Source organism: Chrysemys picta, chromosome 4 (assembly GCF_011386835.1).
Source record: "Chrysemys picta bellii isolate R12L10 chromosome 4, ASM1138683v2, whole genome shotgun sequence".
Lineage (NCBI taxonomy): Eukaryota > Metazoa > Chordata > Testudines > Emydidae > Chrysemys > Chrysemys picta.
In genome coordinates, this window is record NC_088794.1 from 126,352,703 (window position 1) to 126,371,844 (window position 19,142).

The following is a 19,142-nucleotide window of genomic DNA, read 5'->3' on the forward strand; positions in this document are numbered from 1 at the left end:
GTTAAAAAACATACAAGCTGACAAACATCAATGAAGTAAGGTTTCCTCTCCACTCCAGTGCCATTTCTCCCGGGACAGATGTATGAAGTTGTATGTTAGGAACTGTTTGGTTTTGATTAGCTATCTATATAAACCGATACCTTATGAGTGACTGAGAGAAACGAGGGCAAAGGAGGTGCCCTCATTTTTACATTTGGACTAGAAAGCGGCAAGGTTCCTACATAAATGAGTTCCGGAGTTTTGAGCTTGTCCGCAAGAAAGCCCTGTCCCCAAACACATGAGCTTCCCCATTGCTGGGGACAGTTCCACTGCCCCTAAGCAGCAGGGCAGTTGAAATCAATGAACCTCCGTGTGCTATACAAATCCTGGAGCTATACTAGAGCTCCTCCAGCAGAGGAATCAGAAGGGAACCAAAGCTAGAGAGCTTTTTTTAAACAAAACAAAACAAAAAAAAGAGTTATTTTCACTGTGCTGACAGCTTAAACACACTTTTAATTGTTTGCTGTCTTGTTAAATCAGCTAGCCAGCAAGGATTTCCACTCCCCCTTTATCCACATTTTCGTGGAGAGAACTCCGCGCACTAACTCCCTCACAAACAGATCCTCGGAGCTCACAGCCCAGAATGTCATTCACAACAGAAAGGACAAGAATAAGGGGAAAAACCTTGCTGAAGTATTACGTTTTCCCACCTAACAGCACCCTATTTTTTTAAATCATAATTAAAGCAGTTGCGTTTTTTTTAAGTTTTGAATACAACATATAAATTGAGAAAATTGTGAGCAAAATATTCATGAGTTTCTCCCTCCAGCACCATTTTCCCCAACTAGTTCTATCGCTAACCCATGTGTAGGGCCAGCAGGCCCCAAAGAAATTTTCTGGAGGGAGAGAAAACATTATGCACAGATGGTGGCAAGTACCAGAGCCAAAATACACTTCCCTTCTCTACCCAAGATGTCTCAGAACATGATTACCAGTATAACCTGTTCTATATTGGACACAAACCCCAGAAACAAAGGTGCATCATCACACACCTTGAAAAAGAAGAGGGAAACAGTATGAAAGCACTGAATTGGATTATCAGTACACACGTAAGACTACATGCAGTGTCTAGATGAAACAGCAACTTTAGGCCAGTGTGTTTGCGTTTTCTCTTTCTCTCACACTCTTGCAAAGCACAGTCTCAGAACATTTTCAGCCATATGTTCATTGTTCAAACTAGAGCTGATCTGAAATTGAGAATTTTTCCCCCACCAGAAAATTCAAATTTGTCAAAACCAAAACTTTTTGCAGAAATATATCTGTTTTGACAAAACTTTCATCAGGAAGAGAGACAAACAAAGAGGGGAAAACAGTGGTCAGGGCACACATCTGTGACAGCCAGATTCAAATCCTTGGTCTGAATCAGTCAGTGCAGAGAGACTTGAACCTGGGTTTCACACATCCCAGGTGAGTGCCCTAACCACAGACTATTAGCTATTGTTCGAGAGGGGTTGAAGAAGGGATGATTTAAAAAAATAAATAAATAAACAAAAATTTTGAAAGACCTCAATGCCAAATGGAACCAAATGCCAAAACCTTGAAATTTTTCACAAAATGGAATTCTTGTCTTTCAGCCAGACCTAAACACATTGAAGTCTGTGGTTTTCTTTAGCAACCAAAGTTTATTTGAGTGACTACAGTGCAAGGACCTGGAAGCTTTCATGACTAAATACTGCACCAAACCAGCACTGCAAACTAACAGAAAACAAAAGAGGCTGCTCATTCTCAATATTAGTCAACAGGACAAATACAGATTTTGTTTGGAGTTGAAACAAGAGCTGCACTTCCTGGACTACAGAAAGGTACACGTTGCTCCTGTATTATCCTGTACTTTGCTCTGTGAAAGCCACTATTAGTTACCATAATCAACTAAACCTAGCCAAAAAACTGTATCTCAGGAGTCCTGGCTCTTCTCGGTCTTTCACTAAAATTTGTGTGCGTTCATGTGTGTGTTTTACACAAGAGCCCCTACTGCTGTTCTGGGATATGCAAAATTTGATGGCTGTTTAGTACAAGGATAAAGACAGACTGGCTGACTTTTCTTTTAAACAGGCCATATCTGCTGGGGGGAGGGACGTTTTCCTGAAAAGAAAAGTGTTTGAGAAACTGTTGGATTATTTTGCAATCCTTTTAACTAAAAAGCTAATTAACATTTTTCATTCATCAAACAATGTTTTTAACATAAAAAGTGTTTATAACCATTTAAAAAAATATTAAAACTGGTTACATTTTGAACCCTGCAAAATGGAAGCAAATTCAGAATTCCTTGTAAAATAATATATATTTTCTTTAAAAAGAAAGAAAGAAAGAAAGAAAGAAAGAAAGAAAGAAAGAAAGAAAGATCATAGCAGGGCAAGGACCAAGACTAAAAAGGGACAAGAACACACCTGATATCTTTCAAGTCTCTCACCTCTCCATGATGCCTACAAAACATCCCAAAGCGGCTAGGCTTCTAGTACTTTGTGCTCTCGCTCACCCCATCTATTTGTTGTGGCCATGTGTTCTCTTGTCATACACTTAGGCCCTGATCCTGCAAATGTGAACAGGTGGACAGACTGCTGCACCAATGCAGAGCTGCACTAACCTGAACAGGCCTCCACACGGGTGTAGTGGTCCCTTGCAGGATTGGTTTTAAGATTGTAAAACCTTTGGAGCAGGGACTGTTTTTTTGTTATGTACGTGTACAGCGGGGCCCTGACTGAGGCATCCAGGGGCTATTGCAATACAAACAAATGGAGGAGCAAGATCCATTATTATTTACATACATCTCATATGTTTTAATCTAGAAAGGTTAAAGAGAAATACTACAGAGTCTCACTCAAACATTTAAAATAGTACAGCTAGTATATTTCTTAAGTGTCATCACTGTACTAATTGCTGGATTTGTTAATATATTGCTGCATAATATATTCCTTATATAGTGCTGAAGCCGATTATATATCATGGCCTTCCCATCTGAACACTTGCCCCTTTATGCCCTTGTAATGAAGCCATGCTGACAAGATAAGGAATAAACTGAACTATGATATCGGTTCTTGTAACAGTAGAAGTCACTTACGAGTGGCACAGTGAGACACAAAGCATTTTATCACTGTGGTTGGGATGAGGTTGGCCAATTACAAACAAACACTTATGATACTGTCATTTCTGTCCAACGCTGTTCCGCACACACACACCATTTGTTCAGTTAGCTATTAACTGATAATCTCAACTTGCAGATACCTTTAGCAAGGTGAGGCAGGAAGTAAACATCATTATATACTCAAATGCAGCAGTTTCGTTACCATGCTGAACTCTTTTAATTTAAAAAAAAAAAAAAAAGTGTCTGAACTATTTAATGTAGTGCTGTTATATCACATTAAAGCACTCTAGAGAACTTTTAGTGCACACTAGCAGGGTCCATATGGACCAATTAGTACACAACATGTTAGCGAGGTTTAGAAATTATACCCTCCCTACTGCGTGTTGCTGCTCCTTGTAGATAAGCCCTAAATTTTACTGTGTCCTGGACTCAACTTCTCTGTGTCTCAGTCATGTCTCTCACCCCACAACCAGGCATAATATTTTTGCTGTGAAGTTTACTCCAACATGTGTAAAGCATTTTAAAATCCTTGAGTGGAAGGTGCTAACAATTAGCTATCACTGCATTGGATATCATGTGTTTTTATGCATAAATACCTTTAGTTTTCAGACTAAAATGGACCCACCACACTATCCATCACAGCTAATCCCAGTTTTGCACAACCTCAACAGCTTGCTGGCCAACCACTGCCAAGGATAAGTCACTAAGTCATTCAATTCTCAATATGCTCTGCCATTTTAGTGCTTGTTAAATACGTAGAGCAAGTTGGGAACATTAGACACTAGTGACTTCAAAAAAATCAAAGCTGATGTAGTTAATTTTCCACTCTCCCTCTCCCCAATCTCCTTAATTTCAGAGGTGTTTGTAACTGTCAGGGGAATTATGAGCCAACATGAAATCAAAAAGCTGTTGCCAAATACCGTTTCCACTGAAGGTAAAGGAGCACAGTGTCAATATTAAAAACCTCAATGTTACAACCTCATTGGCCTCTCCATTCTAACACTTTTCTAGGAAGTGAGGTTGTGTAGTACAGCAGTTCTCAACCTTTTTCTTTCTGAGGCCCCCACAACATGCTATTAAAAACTCCAGGGCCCAGCAGGGGGGGGAGAGACTCGGGGCTCTGGGCCGGGGGCTTGAGCATACATGTAGTTTGACTTCTATTTTGGGTGGACAGGGGCCAGCGGGGCTTGAGCCAGCTCCGCACGACAGGCTCTGGGGAGGGAGTGCCAGCTCCACCCGCCTGTCTGGGTTGGGGGGGGGGGGGGAAGGGGAGAGGTTTGCACATGCAACCAAAAATTATAACTCAAAAGGTAAGGGGGCTCAGCTCAAAAAAGTTTGAAAATAGCTCAGGGTGCAAACAGGAGGTAACTAGGGGCTGTGCATGGGCAGAAGGGTAGCTCAGGGTGCAGGCAGGGGTATAGCTAGGGGCTGTGTGCAGACGGGGGGGGTAGCACAGGGTGCAGGCAGAGGGAATAGCTAGGGGCTGTGTGTGGACAGAGGGAGTAGCTCAGGGTGCAGAGAGGGGGGTAGCTGGGGCTGTGTGCGGACGCGGGGGCAGCTCAGGGTGCAGGCAGGGAGGAGGCAGCTAGGGGCTGTGTGCGGACGGGGGGACAGCTCAGATTGCAGGCAGAGAGAAGGCAGCTAGGGGGCTCTGTGCAGACGGGGGGGGGGAGCTCAGAGTGAAGGGAGAGGGATAGCTAGGGGCTGTGTGTGGGTAGAGGATAGCTCAGGGTGCAGAATGAGGGGTAGCTAGGGACTGTGTGCCAGGAGGGCTCCCCTGCGGTCCCTGTTCCTAGGGCTCTGCCAGCCATGGAGCCAGGTCCGCCCCCCCGGCGGCTCTTACTGTCTGTGTGAACAAATGGGGCTGGGAGTTGAGGAGCAGCTTCAACCCCCTGTACCAGCAGGCGACGAGGGAATGCTACGGCCGCCTGCTCCATGGTACCAGCTAGAGCAGCAGCTGTCCCACACGGCCTGACTCTAGCTTCCCCACTCCGACCTGGCCAGGGGGTGGGGAGAGAAGGAGGTGGGGGGGGTTGGAACTGCCCCAGTACTGCCCTGCTCTTGCACTGTAGTTGTCGGGGGGGGGGAGGGAAGAGAGACACACCTCTGTGTCCCCACCCAACTCTGCCCCTGGCTTCAGGGCTTCTGTCCTGTGGGGAGCACCGGGGCTTGGGGCTCCAGAATTCAGCCCTGCTGCTCCCGGCTTCAACCGGGCAGGGGGCACCAGGAATCGGGGCCTCAACCCCCCAGCTCCTGACTCGCAGGAGGTGCTGAGGCTCGGACCCTAGGTTTTAGTCGCAGGGCCCCGTGGAGCCCCTGAAAGGGTTTGCGGACCCCCCGTTGAGAACCGCTGGTGTAGTATATATAGGCCTTATACTTCAGCTCACTAATTAGATTGTAACATAATAGGTTTAAATCATCATCATCTTTGTAACAATGATCTTGCTCATCAAAATCCAAAGGGCTCCATATGGAGTGAAATTGATCCAGAGAAAAATAGCTTCTGGTCTTCATTATTCTTTAGTATGGTCCACACTTATTTAAAAAAAAAAAATCATCTTCAAGATGCTCTGGGCATAATTAGTAAGGAGACTTTCACTAAGAAATTGACATTTTAACATGACTTTTCTAGACTGGAGAAGGAAACGCTTGTTCTTACACATTTTAAAAGATATATTCTTGTTGCTTAGCACCAAATGTCCAGCAGAGGTAAGGCCTCTTTAAAATATTGGTTTTTAGCCTGACGGCACTCTTTCAAAGGAACCCAACTTCAACTCCCTTCCCCCCTCCCCCCGCAAACCATAGATAGTCTAATAGACTGAGAAAAGGTGTGGGACCTAGAGTTCTTGGGCACAGTCCATTGGAACATACCAGCTGCAAGGGCAAGCATAGTGTTCCAACTTCTCCTATCCTCCACCCCCAGCCCCACCTGTCCCAAACTCTTGTTTGCCAGCTGGAGCAGGAGGGGTTCAGTGCCACAAGGGAATGCATGGGGAACAGGACCAGGATGAGTGTGCAGAACTGGTGTGTGTTTGGGAAACAGTGGAAGGAGCTTTCTTGTTGAACAGGAGGGGGGTAGCTGGGGCTGTAATAAAAGGGGGAGACATCCAAGTTCCCTGAGGGCTTTCAAGTTACCAATTCAGAAGTCAGCATGGATCAAGTGGTACTCTTACCTATGCGGCACTAGATCAATAAAGATCAAACCATCATTTCAACTTGTCCCTCCTGGGGTGAAATTCAGCACCTTTGTGTGAGTTGACCCTGCTTCCAAGCTCTAGATCCGTCTCTGCCAATGACTCAGTTAAATGTGCAGTTACGACCAAAAAAGTGTCACCTTCTCACTTTATAGATCAGATCCCAAGGGCCTTCAAAGTCACAGCTGCCAATTTTACTGATCTCAATAAACTGACTACCTGTTACCTCTGCAGAGCCAACGTGGCTATGGGAAAGCAAGCTGGATTCGGTTTTGACTCACTTCACAGGAATCATTCATTCAGTTCCAAACCATTACTACTGGTGCTCCCACATGAGCCAAGAACACAGCTTGACTTTCATGTACCAGAGGAGGAATAAATACCTTTTAACTTGCAAGATGAGGAAATTGAACCTGAAGTTACAGCAATCTCAAAAATGGAAGCCTAAAACTGTCATTTTGAGAGAGACTCTTAAGAGAACCACCACACACTTTAATATGTTTTCCTCTGCTGTAAAATGGGGATACTACTACTTAGAGTGCTATGAAGACTAGCTAAAGTTTGTATAGTAATTTGAAGCTATCAGACACTATAAAAGTGCTAACTATTACATTTGATCAGGTAGAGGGCAAAATGCCAGCCACACAAATAGAACCATTATTGTGGATTACTGGATTTATGAATGAAAAATAAAGGGGATAAGAAGAAATATGTACCAACAGAAGAATGCTTGTTTCACATAGCGATAGACTGGATGCATCCAAGCCAGGTGCTTATTTTTTCTACATCTGCATTTCAGATGCCTTGCTCCACTGTTTCACTGGGATATGTTCAGTGTCATCTTAAAAGGAAACCGTCAAGTTTTCAGAGGAACAGCATGTTATCTGGACTGTATCACAGGATGTACAGTATCAATCTTCATTCTCCTAATGTGCAGTTCAAACACTTAACTTTCCGGGGTTTTCTTGTAACTACACCAACCCTAAAATCTCACCTTAGATCAAACCTCTGTCTCACAGGTTATTGCTTACATTTAAACCCTCCCCAAAGTCAAGAGTGTTGATTTCTGAATTAGTAAGGAGCCAACAAAATTGGAAGCAGAGATGCAGGAATTAACATATGCACATACTAGGAACTACTTTTCAGGAACCTTCTGCAATATAAAAAGGCCAGATTTGTTATCATCCCAAATCAAACTGCTTTGTGGAAAAAAGATGTACCAGGAAAAGGACTCTTGACTCCTTAATCTAAGGTAAATTACTGTTAGTCCACTAAACACAGGCATGTAATGAAAATATTGATTATTTGAGCCACTCCCGCAGCCCAGTGGCTGTGCTCTGTGATCCTAGGGAGTAGTTAGGATCCTAGAATGAAGCAAACACACTGCAAACTTTCTTTGGGGGTGGAGGAAGATGACCCCCTCACTTCCTTGTGGCCAGTGTTCACAGTGGTTTCAAGAGGCAGTACACCTCCGTCTCTCCATGACTAGAAAAAAGGTCACTCCTGCAGGAAGAAGGAGCATTGAACCCCCATGCCTCCAAAAGGTCATCAGTAGTTCACTCCTACCTTCAGTATAATTTCTAACACCTGACGGCTTGCAGCTATTGGTGAGAATTGCAGACAAAGAAGCTTTATTCTCCTCTGTTGTCCATTGACTTCTTGTGATATAATATTGCACACCAGTGTAGGTAACAATTGGAGCTATTGACCAGCATGCCTATGTTTAATTTTTATAGTTTCTACATAGGGTGACCAGCTGTCCCCATTTTATAGGGACAGTCCCAATATTTGGGGCTTTTTCTTATATAGGTGCCAATTACCCCCCACCCCCTGTCCCGATTTTTCACATTTACTATCTGGTCACCCTATTTCTACAGTCTTTAAAGCCAACTGGCACAAGCCATGCATTTAACAAAATCAGTATTTAGTTTTTTGTGGGGAGCTGAGGTTAAAGAAAATTCCGAGTTCTTCCTGGAAAAATATGCAATATACTTAATGGTTTGCTATACAAAGAATATGCTTAATTTAATATTCTCGGATCAAAATTATTCCTAAATCTCTGTATCAAATCTCATATTTGGCCTCTTATGTTTAGTCCAGTAAACACAGGAAACACAAATAAAAGTTCAGAATATAAAAAAAAAAAAAAAAAAACACCCCTATCTATAGCTCTGACAGTAGTGTTTACCCCTGTTTTATTATGCTGGTTTGCTAAAACTGGTAGCTTATAAAATGCTACTAGGGAGGTTTAACTGCACAAAGGGCAGCTAAATTCCACAGATCACAGAAACCAGGCTGTAAGAACTGGAGAGAAAGGGTAATTGTGGCTTAAGAAAACACAATGAGCCAAGTGGACTCACACAGTTCAGCTACCTGAAGAGAAAAAAACAAAAAAAGGCACCACAGGTACAGCAGAGTATGGGGGAGAAGAGGGGAAATATGTACATGTGCAATGCTCTAACTCACCACTGTTATTTTCTAGTCCCATAAAAATATTCTTACCCTAAAGCAACAAAAACACGCTAGATGACCAGTGAAACCAGTTTCTATGGCCTGAAGTACAAGTGACACATGCACTGTAGGAGGACTTACTCAAACACTCAAGATAATGAAAAGAATGTCCCCTTTGTGTGGAATCCTAATAATGAAATCTTATCCATGTGGTTTTCTATAGAAAAATGGATTGGTTCAGTGGAGGAACACTTCTGACATTGTCTACACTAATCAAAAATCCACAGCCTGGAGACTGTTAGTTATTATTGGTATTACTGTAGCACCTAGAGGCTCCAAACAAGATCTAGTGACTTCATTTTTTCATATTTGTCAATCAGTGGCTGACTTGTCACACAGATTTCTTAGCAGGAAAACAGTTTGGTTTGTTCACACAAGGGGTTGTTGCAACTGGTGTTCAGCAAGTGGAGTTTCTGTGGAATCCCTCATTTACGTTTTCTTATGTTGGTGGAAACTGGCATAAATTGATTCTCACAATTACTATGCGAGAAGCACAACTTCTCTCATCCACTTTCCTCTTTTGTGGAAAGAGAAGAGCAGCACCAGGCGCTCTTACTCTCATCATCGGGACACTGAAATGCACAAATGTGACTTGGCATGCAGAGTAACAAGATCTACCATGCCACTGAGTACACCCTCAGACAGATCCACAGCTAGTTTGCTATTACGTTCTCGCCACTTAGCCTGGTTTGGGTGGAAGTTCTGGGACTCCTGGTGCCTCACTACTGTCCTCAATGCATGGCTCACTTTCTGATGTTAAACACCCCAGCTCTCTGTGAAAGCCCTCATCTTCCTTTGGGAAAGAGACCTTTGTAGATGCCTGAAACTCCCCATTAATTTCAAGGGTGCAGAGCACATGGAACTCATCTCAGGATCAGGCCCATATCGATCTATAGTACTGATATGGCCCCCCATTACCACAGTATCCAAGTACATCACAATTTTTGATTGTGTACGTCCTCAATACCCCATGAGGTACAGCCTTCTTGCTATCCCATTTTACAGATGAAGAATGGAGGTAGAGAGAGACTAAGGCTAGGTCTACACTACCCGCCTGAATCGGCGGGTAGAAATCGATTTCTCGGGGATCGAATTATCGCGTCTCGTCGGGACGCGACAATCGATCCCCAAATCGACACGCTGACTCCACCAGCAGAGGTAGGAGTAAGCGCTGTCGATGGGGAGCCGCGGAGGTCAATTTTGCCGCCGTCCTCACAGCAGGGTAAGTCGGCTCCGATACATCGAATTCAGCTACACTATTCGCGTAGCTGAATTTGCGTATCTTAAATCGACCCCCCCCCCCCGTAGTGAAGACCTGCCCTAAGTGACTTGCCAAAAAAAATCTCACAGGAAGTCTCTGGTAGAAGAGGGAATAGAATGAAGATCTTCCCAATTCACAGCCTAGCATCTTATTCACTGAGCCATCCTTCCTCAACTAGGCCTTGTCTAAACTGGGGAAATCCATCCAGAAATATTAACTGGTTTTAAAAAGGAGTTGGAGCACGAGCGTAGACAAGGCAAAAAATAGATGGGCCAGTTTTTAAAACCAGTTTAGCTAAACCACCTTTCAGCAGCTGTACTCTGAGACTCTGGACCAATTTGCATTTCAGTGCCAGTAACACCATTAACATAATTGTGCAGTAAGTGTGGAATTATAGAGCAGTGTTACGTAATACAGTAATACAAGTGTGCTATGTGGAAAAATGAAAACTTACAAGTCAGTCAGAAAGAGAAACAAAAAGGTTTGAGGAGAAGAGGGGAGGGGGGCAGAGAAACTTGGATTCCTACACAGAGGACTCAGAATGCTGGGTAGCAGGCACTAGGAAATAGAGTAGAATCTGTGTTTGTTTCGAGTCCAACATAATAGCCCTATTAGTTTTAGGTTATGAAATCTGATGTACACTAACTATCAGATCCTTTTATAAGCACAGGAAAAAGTGTACAGCACCAAAATGAACCAGAAAGTCAGTTAGGCAGGGCTAAGCCTCAGCATCAGTCATTAATAAAGCAGTTTGTTTGTATGACCAAAAAGGAAAATTATATATTCAATTGGAACTTGTGATCTATTTACATATAGTAAATTTACCCATCTTATTTCTGTGAATTTTAATAGAATACAAAGTGATCAGAACACAAACTGACACTTTTCTGTCATTTGGTTAAATTGCTTTTCCATTTTCCCCTTCATCTTTACAGAAAGAACCTGTGGTGAAAGTTCCTTAATCGTAAGTGACGTTGGCCAAACAACTTTAAGAAAAGAGAAGACTCTTAATAATATACTCTTAGTAGCCCACTAAAGCTTATGCTCTAATAAATTTGTTAGTCTCTAAGGTGCCACAAGTCCTCCTGTTCTTTTTGCGGATACAGACTAAAACGGCTGCTACTCTGAAACCTCTTAATAATATGTATTTCATAGTAGATGATACCAAATTTTAAAAGCGTGTGTGTGTGTAAACGGAGTGTATTTAGGAACAGTAGTTAAATAAGAGAGCTATTTTAAAATTGGAAAAAGTCTAATAAATGACTCTGATAGTTCACATTTGCCAGTTAGTTGAAAACTCTTATCTGACATTTACTCTTAGTTCACTCACAGAATCAAATTAACAACAAATTCTATTAAGCAATATAGCATGTGTCCTTGTAACTACATGTAATAGTAGCTGTAAAAATAAAAGAGTAACCTGTAGTAAAAGTCTAACATCCCACCAATGGAGGTGAATACAGGCATTTACACTAATGCAGAAATCCCCTAAGCATCCCTGGGAAATTAAAATCTTACACAGGGACTGAAAATATTCTAAAATCCCAATATTTTGTGATATGACACCCAGAAAGTTAACCAGCCACCCACTTGAAATTTATTAACAGGAGCCATCATGCTCCTCTTTTGAATCCCACCAAATTCTTTAAAAAGTCTGATTTGGATTATTTTATCATGGAAACAGGAGAGCTCAAGGAGGGATGTGCAAATAAAAATGTACGCCAGTCACAGAGCATGACTATGTCTCATCCGCACTCAAACACACAAAACCACAGTTCAAACTCGAGTTTCTCAGAAGTTTACAACATACTATGGTAAAAGCCATAGCACCAGTACCATGCATATGAAAAAGGGAAGCAGCGAGACTTCAGATTAAGATCCAGAAAACCAGGTTTGGGGTCAAGGGATACTGAATAGGTAGGGGGTGGAAGTCATGCATGCAGTCTGCCAAGAAGACTGTTAATGTACACTACTCCTCGCTTCCCCAAAAGAATGGTACATGGATGCCTGGGTATCAGTTCCATTCTGCCAGGCTACTTCCAGCCCAGGGGAAACTGACACCATGGACAGTTTAAGATTTCTTACTTCTTGTATGCAATGTAGAGGAAATAATAAACAACATTAAAGAAAACCTTTTTACACCAGTCATAGTAAAGGTCAACTTAATGCAGCCTGGCTACCAAACTTCTTTTTTGCCCCTGCCCATAATGAAACCGCAAGTCAATAGCATGCTTTCACATCACCACTATGCCAGGCATTGCTTCCATGACAATCTTAGACCCAGGCTGTTAAAATTTATGACTCAATTTCCAAGCAGCAGTCACCCTGCTCTTAAGCAATACTATATCATAATTGCATGTTAATTTGATAACCAGAGATGCGGCTGAAGGCCCACAATGTCAAATGTACTTTGGGGCGGGGGGGGGGGGGGGGAGACAGACTGTCAAGTTCTAGTGAGACAGAGGAGGTTGATTCCTCCCTCCCACCCCCCCTTATAGCTCGCCAGGATTTGTTCCTTACCTGCAGAGCTCTGCAAAGGCCTGAAAATTCAGCTTCTTGATCTTCTTTTCACTCAGCCAATAACCAACTCTTTTCCCTTTCAGAAAGGTCTGCATCTTCCCTTACCCTCCAGCGGAGTGGGGGTGAGGGTTATTTTTAAAGGAGGAAAGAGAAATGCCTGGTACACAAGATGCAGCAGCTTGGTACTCGGTGCCTCCTCCCCCAAAAAAGAAGTCTCTAGAGGGAAGTCATTCAGTCCTTGGGGTGCAAAGAACTCTGAGATAGGCAAAACGGGAAAATCCAGGGGAGGGGCTTTAATATTTCATATGCACTTGAGTTTTAAAGCAGAGACTTACAACAACAACAAAATCAGATGCTGTCTCGGAAGCCGCTAGCAATGTTCCCGACAGACCCGTGCTTGGCTGGCTCGGGCAGGGTCCAGGCTCTCTGAGCAGCAGTAACTTGCAGGCCCTCCCAGGAAAGGGAAAGCGGAGAGGCTGGGAGGGAAGGTGCCTCTGGTGGAGGGGAAGCTTCTACCTTCTGAAATCCTCCTCCGTGCGCCAATGGAGCAGCCCGCAGAGCAGGCACAACGCCGCGGCTCTCCGAGCAGCACCCCCCAGGCAGCAGCGGAGCCCCGAGCAAGCCTCTGCCCCAGGCTGCCGAGGCGAGCCCCAGTGGCCGTCGGGCTGCACGCCCGGGGATCCGGAGACCAGCTCGCTTCCTTCCCCCGCTGCTGCTGCTGCCGCCTCTCACGTCTCCATTTGTCCGCTATTCCGAGCCGCCTCCACTTCCTCCTGCCGCTGCTGGTTCCTCCTCCCTCCACCCCCAGAGCAGGAGGGTGGGCGAGCAAGGACACACCCTCCCGGGGGCTGCGCCTCCTGCCCGAAGGAGAGCTTGCAAGCAGCAGCCCGGGCCGGCCGGCACCCGGCTGCCCTACCTAGTCCCCGCGTCTCTGCCGCGCAGCAGCAACCTGCCCAGACTGACCCTGGCAAGGAGGCGGGCAAGCAAAAACTGCTGCGGCTGGACCTGCAGGGGGCAGCACTGGGCTGCAGCTCCTTAAAGAGACAGCACACACACACACACAGCCTCCCCTTCCCCCGCTTTTAGGGCTGGTCGTGCCAGACTAGTGTTCTCTCCTGGGGCCTGGTGGAGAATGGGGTTTGAAAAGTGTGGTTTTCCAGTGTTAAACGAGGAGTCATTTGTAAAAGGGGAGGATGTGTGAAGCCCCGGGGAGGGGAGAGAAGAGGACTGGGGGGTAGGGAGTCCCCCTTCACCCCCCCCCCCAAAAAAAGCTGCCTTTCCTACCTTCCATTCAATGTAACTGCGGGCATCTGAAAGGCAAAATCCTGCTCTTCTGCAGAAATATAGATCAGAGTTATTCAATCTTTATGAGCCAGGGATACAAGCTACCCCAGCAAAGACCACTGAGCAGTAGGGCTGAGAGGGATGATCCCCCGCCACTCACCATCACCTGACTTTGATTGAAAATGAAAAACCTGAGATGTTCCCTTCAGCTGATCCCCTGCCTCATCTTCTTGCCCCTGCTCCCAAGATTTGCCATTTGAAAGAAGAAGAAAACATGGACATCACATATATTTCCTTTTAAACCAGGAAGATAATATTCCCTGTACTTAACGTGATTTCAGACAAGACTGGAGATTAAGAGCATCACAGTCTCCCCCTCCCTTTTATTCTATTCAATGTTGTATTTCCAGTTACACCTTCCCTGGATGCAGCAGCATCTGAGATTTTCATAGATTACTGGGCCAAAATGGTTGTCTAGTCTGACCTCCTGTGTAACACAGTCATAGGAAGTCCCTGATTAGTTTTGGGGGTGTTTTTGTGGGCCTGAGAACAGACTGAAGTTAGACAAATATAGGAACAAGCCTCAGTAGAGGCAGGGAAAGCACTCCTATCACATCTTCAGTTTGAATGCTGTCCCTTGTATCAGTTTTCTAAATGCAGTAGTAGCTAAGGCCCCAATGCTTCAATGGAGCTCTGTGTGGGTTCATGCCTGCCCAGACCCCACACCCCATCACCACCACCACCACTGAAATCAATAGTGGGTGCAGGGATCATTCAGTGTGCATGTCATTGCAAGTATGTATATGTAACATGAAGGGTATGTCTACAGCGCAATTAAAAACCTGCAACTGGCCTGAGCCCTCTGATTCAGGCTAAGGGTCTTCTTCATTGCTGTGTAGACATTTTAACTTGGGCTGCAGCCTGAGCTTTGGGACCCTCCCACTACACAGGGTCCTAGAGCCCCTAAGAAGAGAAGTTGTCAATTGAGCTGGTCAGAAAAACTACCTTTTTTTTTTTAAACACAAATTATTTTTGGACTAAACAGGAATTTTTTAGAAACAAAAAATAGTTTTAAAAAATGAGTTTTCATTGAAAAAAATCAAAGACCCCAAATTTGTCAGTGGTCAACAAAAACCACAATGTTGAAGAAAATGTTTGACAAAAACTTTTTTTATTTAAATTTGTTGGCAGAGGGAAAAAAATAATTTGCCAACCAGTTCTAGTTGTCATTCTTTTTCTATGTTCCACACCTTTAAATATAGAGACACCTGTCATTTTGTATTTTAATTCAGATGCAGAATATTTCAGACTGAATCACAGTGAGCTCTCACAGAGCAAATACAAAGTTTCCCTCTTTATTTTGTCCCTTAATCTGAAAAAAAAACCATCATCTAAACCAAAAAACACATGTTTTTCTCATTGAGGATGGAAAACGTGACAATACGGATATTTGCGTAACTAGTTTTTACAAAAATTGTTTTATTTCTTTCTGTGACAAGTTGGCAGGATCTACACCCCTTTTCCGGTGACATGCTCTGTAAAACCAGATTAAGAGGACTCTGCATATATAAAGTTGTTGAGTAAACTCTGCTGACTCATTGCAGCCATAACGAGTGTGGCTTATTAACTGCACCAGGCTAGAAGAAAGGTAGGTATGAGCCTCTATTCAGAGGGAACAAGAGGTAGAAATAGAAAAGTCTTAGGAAACTGAAACTGTGCCTGGCTTGGGCTGGGTTGTAAGCAAAATACTCCTGGGGGTATTCTGCACCAAAAAATTAAAAATTCTGTGCCAAAAAAATTATAATTCTGCACAGAATGTTTTAAAATTCTGCAACTGTATTTGTCAAAATAACACTATATAATCATACCAGTTTCAATTGGTAATTTATTTCAAAATACCTGTCAGCAAGTATGTCTGTAACAATACAGACACACAGAAAATGTCCCTCAGGAGTAGTGTTAAAGAAACCCCTCTGACAACCCAGTTCCTGTTTCTCTGCCCCCTCTCCCCCAGAGTCCAGCTGGGGGGGGCAGACACTCACACCACCTACCCCCCAGAGCCCAGCCACGCCCCCCCAACCCAGACACTCACACCCCCTCCCACCAGAGCCCAGCCACGCCCCCCCAGTCCATAAACTCACACCCCCTCCTCCCACGGCCCATACACTCACACCCCTTACCCCACAGGGACCAAGGATCCAGAGGGAGAAACAACCTGATGCTGGGTCCCAGGCTTGCACCACTGCCTCCTTCCTTCAGGGCATGCTGGGAACCCTCCAGTTCCCTCCCCAGCCTTGTCTTCTATTTGTGAGCTGTGCTCTACCGGGTCTAGTGGCCCCTCATGGCAGCCAACATCTCTGCAGCCCATTTCTGTGGGGGGAAAAGAAAATTCTGCGCACCCAACATTAATTTCTGCAAAATTCTTTCTTGCACAGTGACACAGAATTCCCCCAGGAGTAGCACAGGCTGTTTTACGATCTGCTGTTGTTAATGCCAATGATAAAGTCAAATTCCAACAAACCGTAAACAAAGGAGATGTTTGACCTTATGCAGGGTGTGGCATATCCAGAGCAGAGTGGAAATACCCTCTGCTTGCACTTTTGAAAAATGTATATTATAATAATGTTTCTACCTCAAATACTGCAAAAGGAGAATGAGAGTATATCCCTTTCACTCAGCTACAAGTCAGCAATCTGAAGTGTTCTTCCACTCCCTTAATATTCTATAACTTCTATTTTTTAAGAACATCTTTCATGCAAATGATAACCCCAAGCATTTAGCAAAGTTAATTAATGGTTAGCTCAGTGGTTTGAACATTGGCCTGCTAAACCCAGGGTTGTGAGTTCAATCCTTGAGGGGGCCACTTAGGGATCTGGGGCAAAATCAGTACTTGGTCCTGCTAGTGAAGCCAGGGGGCTGGACTTAATGACCTTTCAAGGTCCCTTCCAGTTCTAGGAGATGGGATACCTCCATTAATTTAATTTTTTTTTAATGGTTATAAATAGAGTTGGTCAACGTTTTTTCAGCAGAACAGTTTAGTTTAGGAAAATGCAGTTTAACTGAAATCAAAACACTTTGTGCAAACCTCCATTTTGGTGCAATTGGTAACAGGACAAAAAATCAAAACAAGGCATTTCTACTTTCTTGTTTCTCTTTGATAATGCCACAGTGTTTTGTTTCAACTTTGTTTCAATTCATTCATTTTCTGCTTGTATGGTATTTGTGTGTTAAATTATATAATATATTAGAATGTTTTGACATTATTGAAACAAAATGTGTAAATTTTCCCAATAGAAATTTTTTGGGAATTTCCTTCCCATGAGAAATTTAGGTTTTTCATTCTGATTCGGAAAACAGGTGGAGAACTGCTGAGGCAGAAAGATGCAAGAACTTTGTTCCAGACATCAGAGGCCCGGTTTTCAGAGGTATTGAGCATTTGCAGTCCCTATAAAAACAGAAGCAAAGGAGCTATAGAACTCTTGCACCAATGGACAAGATTGTGTGACGGGAAAAAGAAGAGGCTACTGCTGAACAAGCATGGGGAGGTACAGAGAAAAGGGTTGCAGACTAGGGGAGATCTCTGGAGAAGCGTTTGACCTTTGCATATGTCTAAGAGTCCTAGTCAGAGTTTGCATTTAGGATTGCATGAGATTTGAAACAAACAAAGAAAATGGATTCATACTACTAACTCTTATTGCTTAACTGATTGTTGAATGGTGTGTAGTTCAGTTTAGGAAATTAACCATATTCACTGTACTGTAATTTTTAAAAGATATTGTCAACGACGACAACAATAACAAAATCACACGGTGTACTCAAACGTTGTCTATGTTACTCATAACATTTTAGGGTCTGATCTAGTGCTTACTATAGGAAGTAGTCACTACTTATAATAAGTACTTCATTTGGTAGTAAAGTATCTGCAGAATAATAAAAAATACAATTTCTTGTCACTATTTACACTTCACTCTTTGTTTTGCTTTCTTTTCTGTTTGGAGATTACTTCACAGGTACATGGGAGGACAATTCCTAATAATAGGAGTTAAATAGTAAGAAGTAAGTCAGTTCAGTGATTTAATCATGGGAATGAGAAACCTGGGAAATTCCTTCCTTGTAAATTGCCTGTTCCCTGGATCTAATCATTCAATAAATTCATAGCCAAGGAATTTGTTTCCTCCTCTGTACATTGCTGCATTATCAGTTGCTAAATACATTACAACACTCTGTTTACCTTGCAGAGCCAGTTCAGGCAACATTGCCCCACCTGAGGCCAGATGGAGCCCCTAGATAATGTGTATCCAGTTCCTGATTGGGAACACATTTTAATATCAGGTTGACTTGCTCATGGCCCACTGCTGTGAGGTGTGGATTATGAGGTGCTTCATGCTGACTAAGAGCTTGGGACAATTAAAATCATGGCCTCTTGAGGAAATCACAACAATCTTCCCTTTCATCTTGACTCTGGCTATAATTCAGTTAGATTTCTTTTGTGTAACTGGAACCTTCCAACCACTCTCCTTCTTACGGCCCAGACCTAGTGGCCAGAGCAGGAGTTAGGCACCAGGAAATGGAACCAAGGGTCAGAACCAGAATCGGGCTGAATGCCAGAGCCCAGGGGCAAACCAGAGTCAAGAACTGGGTCCAAACCAAGTTCCCTGGAGTCAAAGAAGGCAGGAGCAGGGCAGGCTCCAAGCTAGAACAAGGCAGGAGCAGAAGCTAACACAGCCACAGGTGAACACTTTAAGCAGCCAGCACTTGCTGCTGGTCTTAAGAACAGCTCTGCCAATTGGGCAGTTTGGCCAACCAGGTGGCTCAGTTGGTCCCCTCTGCACTTGTTAGTTAACCCTCAGGCAGTCTAACAGGTAAGCAAGCTAGCAGTGGATCTTTACGCCTGCCACTCCTCCTATCACATTCAACAAATACATGAACACACGCCAATTCTGCACTGACTGGCTCAAATCCATGTGTGGTGCAAGTGGCTGAAATGCCATTGAAATTAGCCCAGGAATAAGCAGGTGCATCTCCATTCATTTCAATAGGCTTGTATTCAAATGCACCATGGGAGTTTGGCCTGTTGACTTAAGAATTTTTTCCTCAACTATCCCTTAGCAACAGGCAAAGGTCATAATATGTTCTTTTGTAACGAATGGAAAGAAGGCGATGGCATGATCTTCGTTGCTAATAGTCTTGCTTTTTCATTATTATTTTATGTTATTTAAAAGACCTTTGATTTCATACAACGGCTAGAATA

At 43.6% G+C, this 19,142-nt stretch overlaps 1 protein-coding gene across 9 annotated transcripts in view; it reads right to left on the reverse strand.

Annotated features, from left to right (window-relative positions):
• Window positions 1–19,142, reverse strand: part of ITPK1 (inositol-tetrakisphosphate 1-kinase) — a 248,178-nt gene that overhangs the window by 216,205 nt on the left and 12,831 nt on the right. Inside the window, exon 1 of one of the 9 annotated variants that reach the window (XR_006176501.2) lies at window positions 12,608–13,618. The exons of 2 other annotated variants lie outside the window; for them this stretch is intronic. Coding sequence is in view for 5 of the 7 variants with exons in the window: in XM_065595646.1 (XP_065451718.1) it covers window positions 16,072–16,259 (188 nt within the window). In the remaining 2 variants the exon portion in view is untranslated. Of the gene's footprint in view, window positions 1–12,607; window positions 13,621–13,891; window positions 14,017–16,071; window positions 16,348–19,142 lie in introns of those variants that run through there. 6 more of the 9 variants (XM_065595646.1, XM_065595643.1, XM_065595648.1 and 3 more) reach the window with 6 other exon arrangements.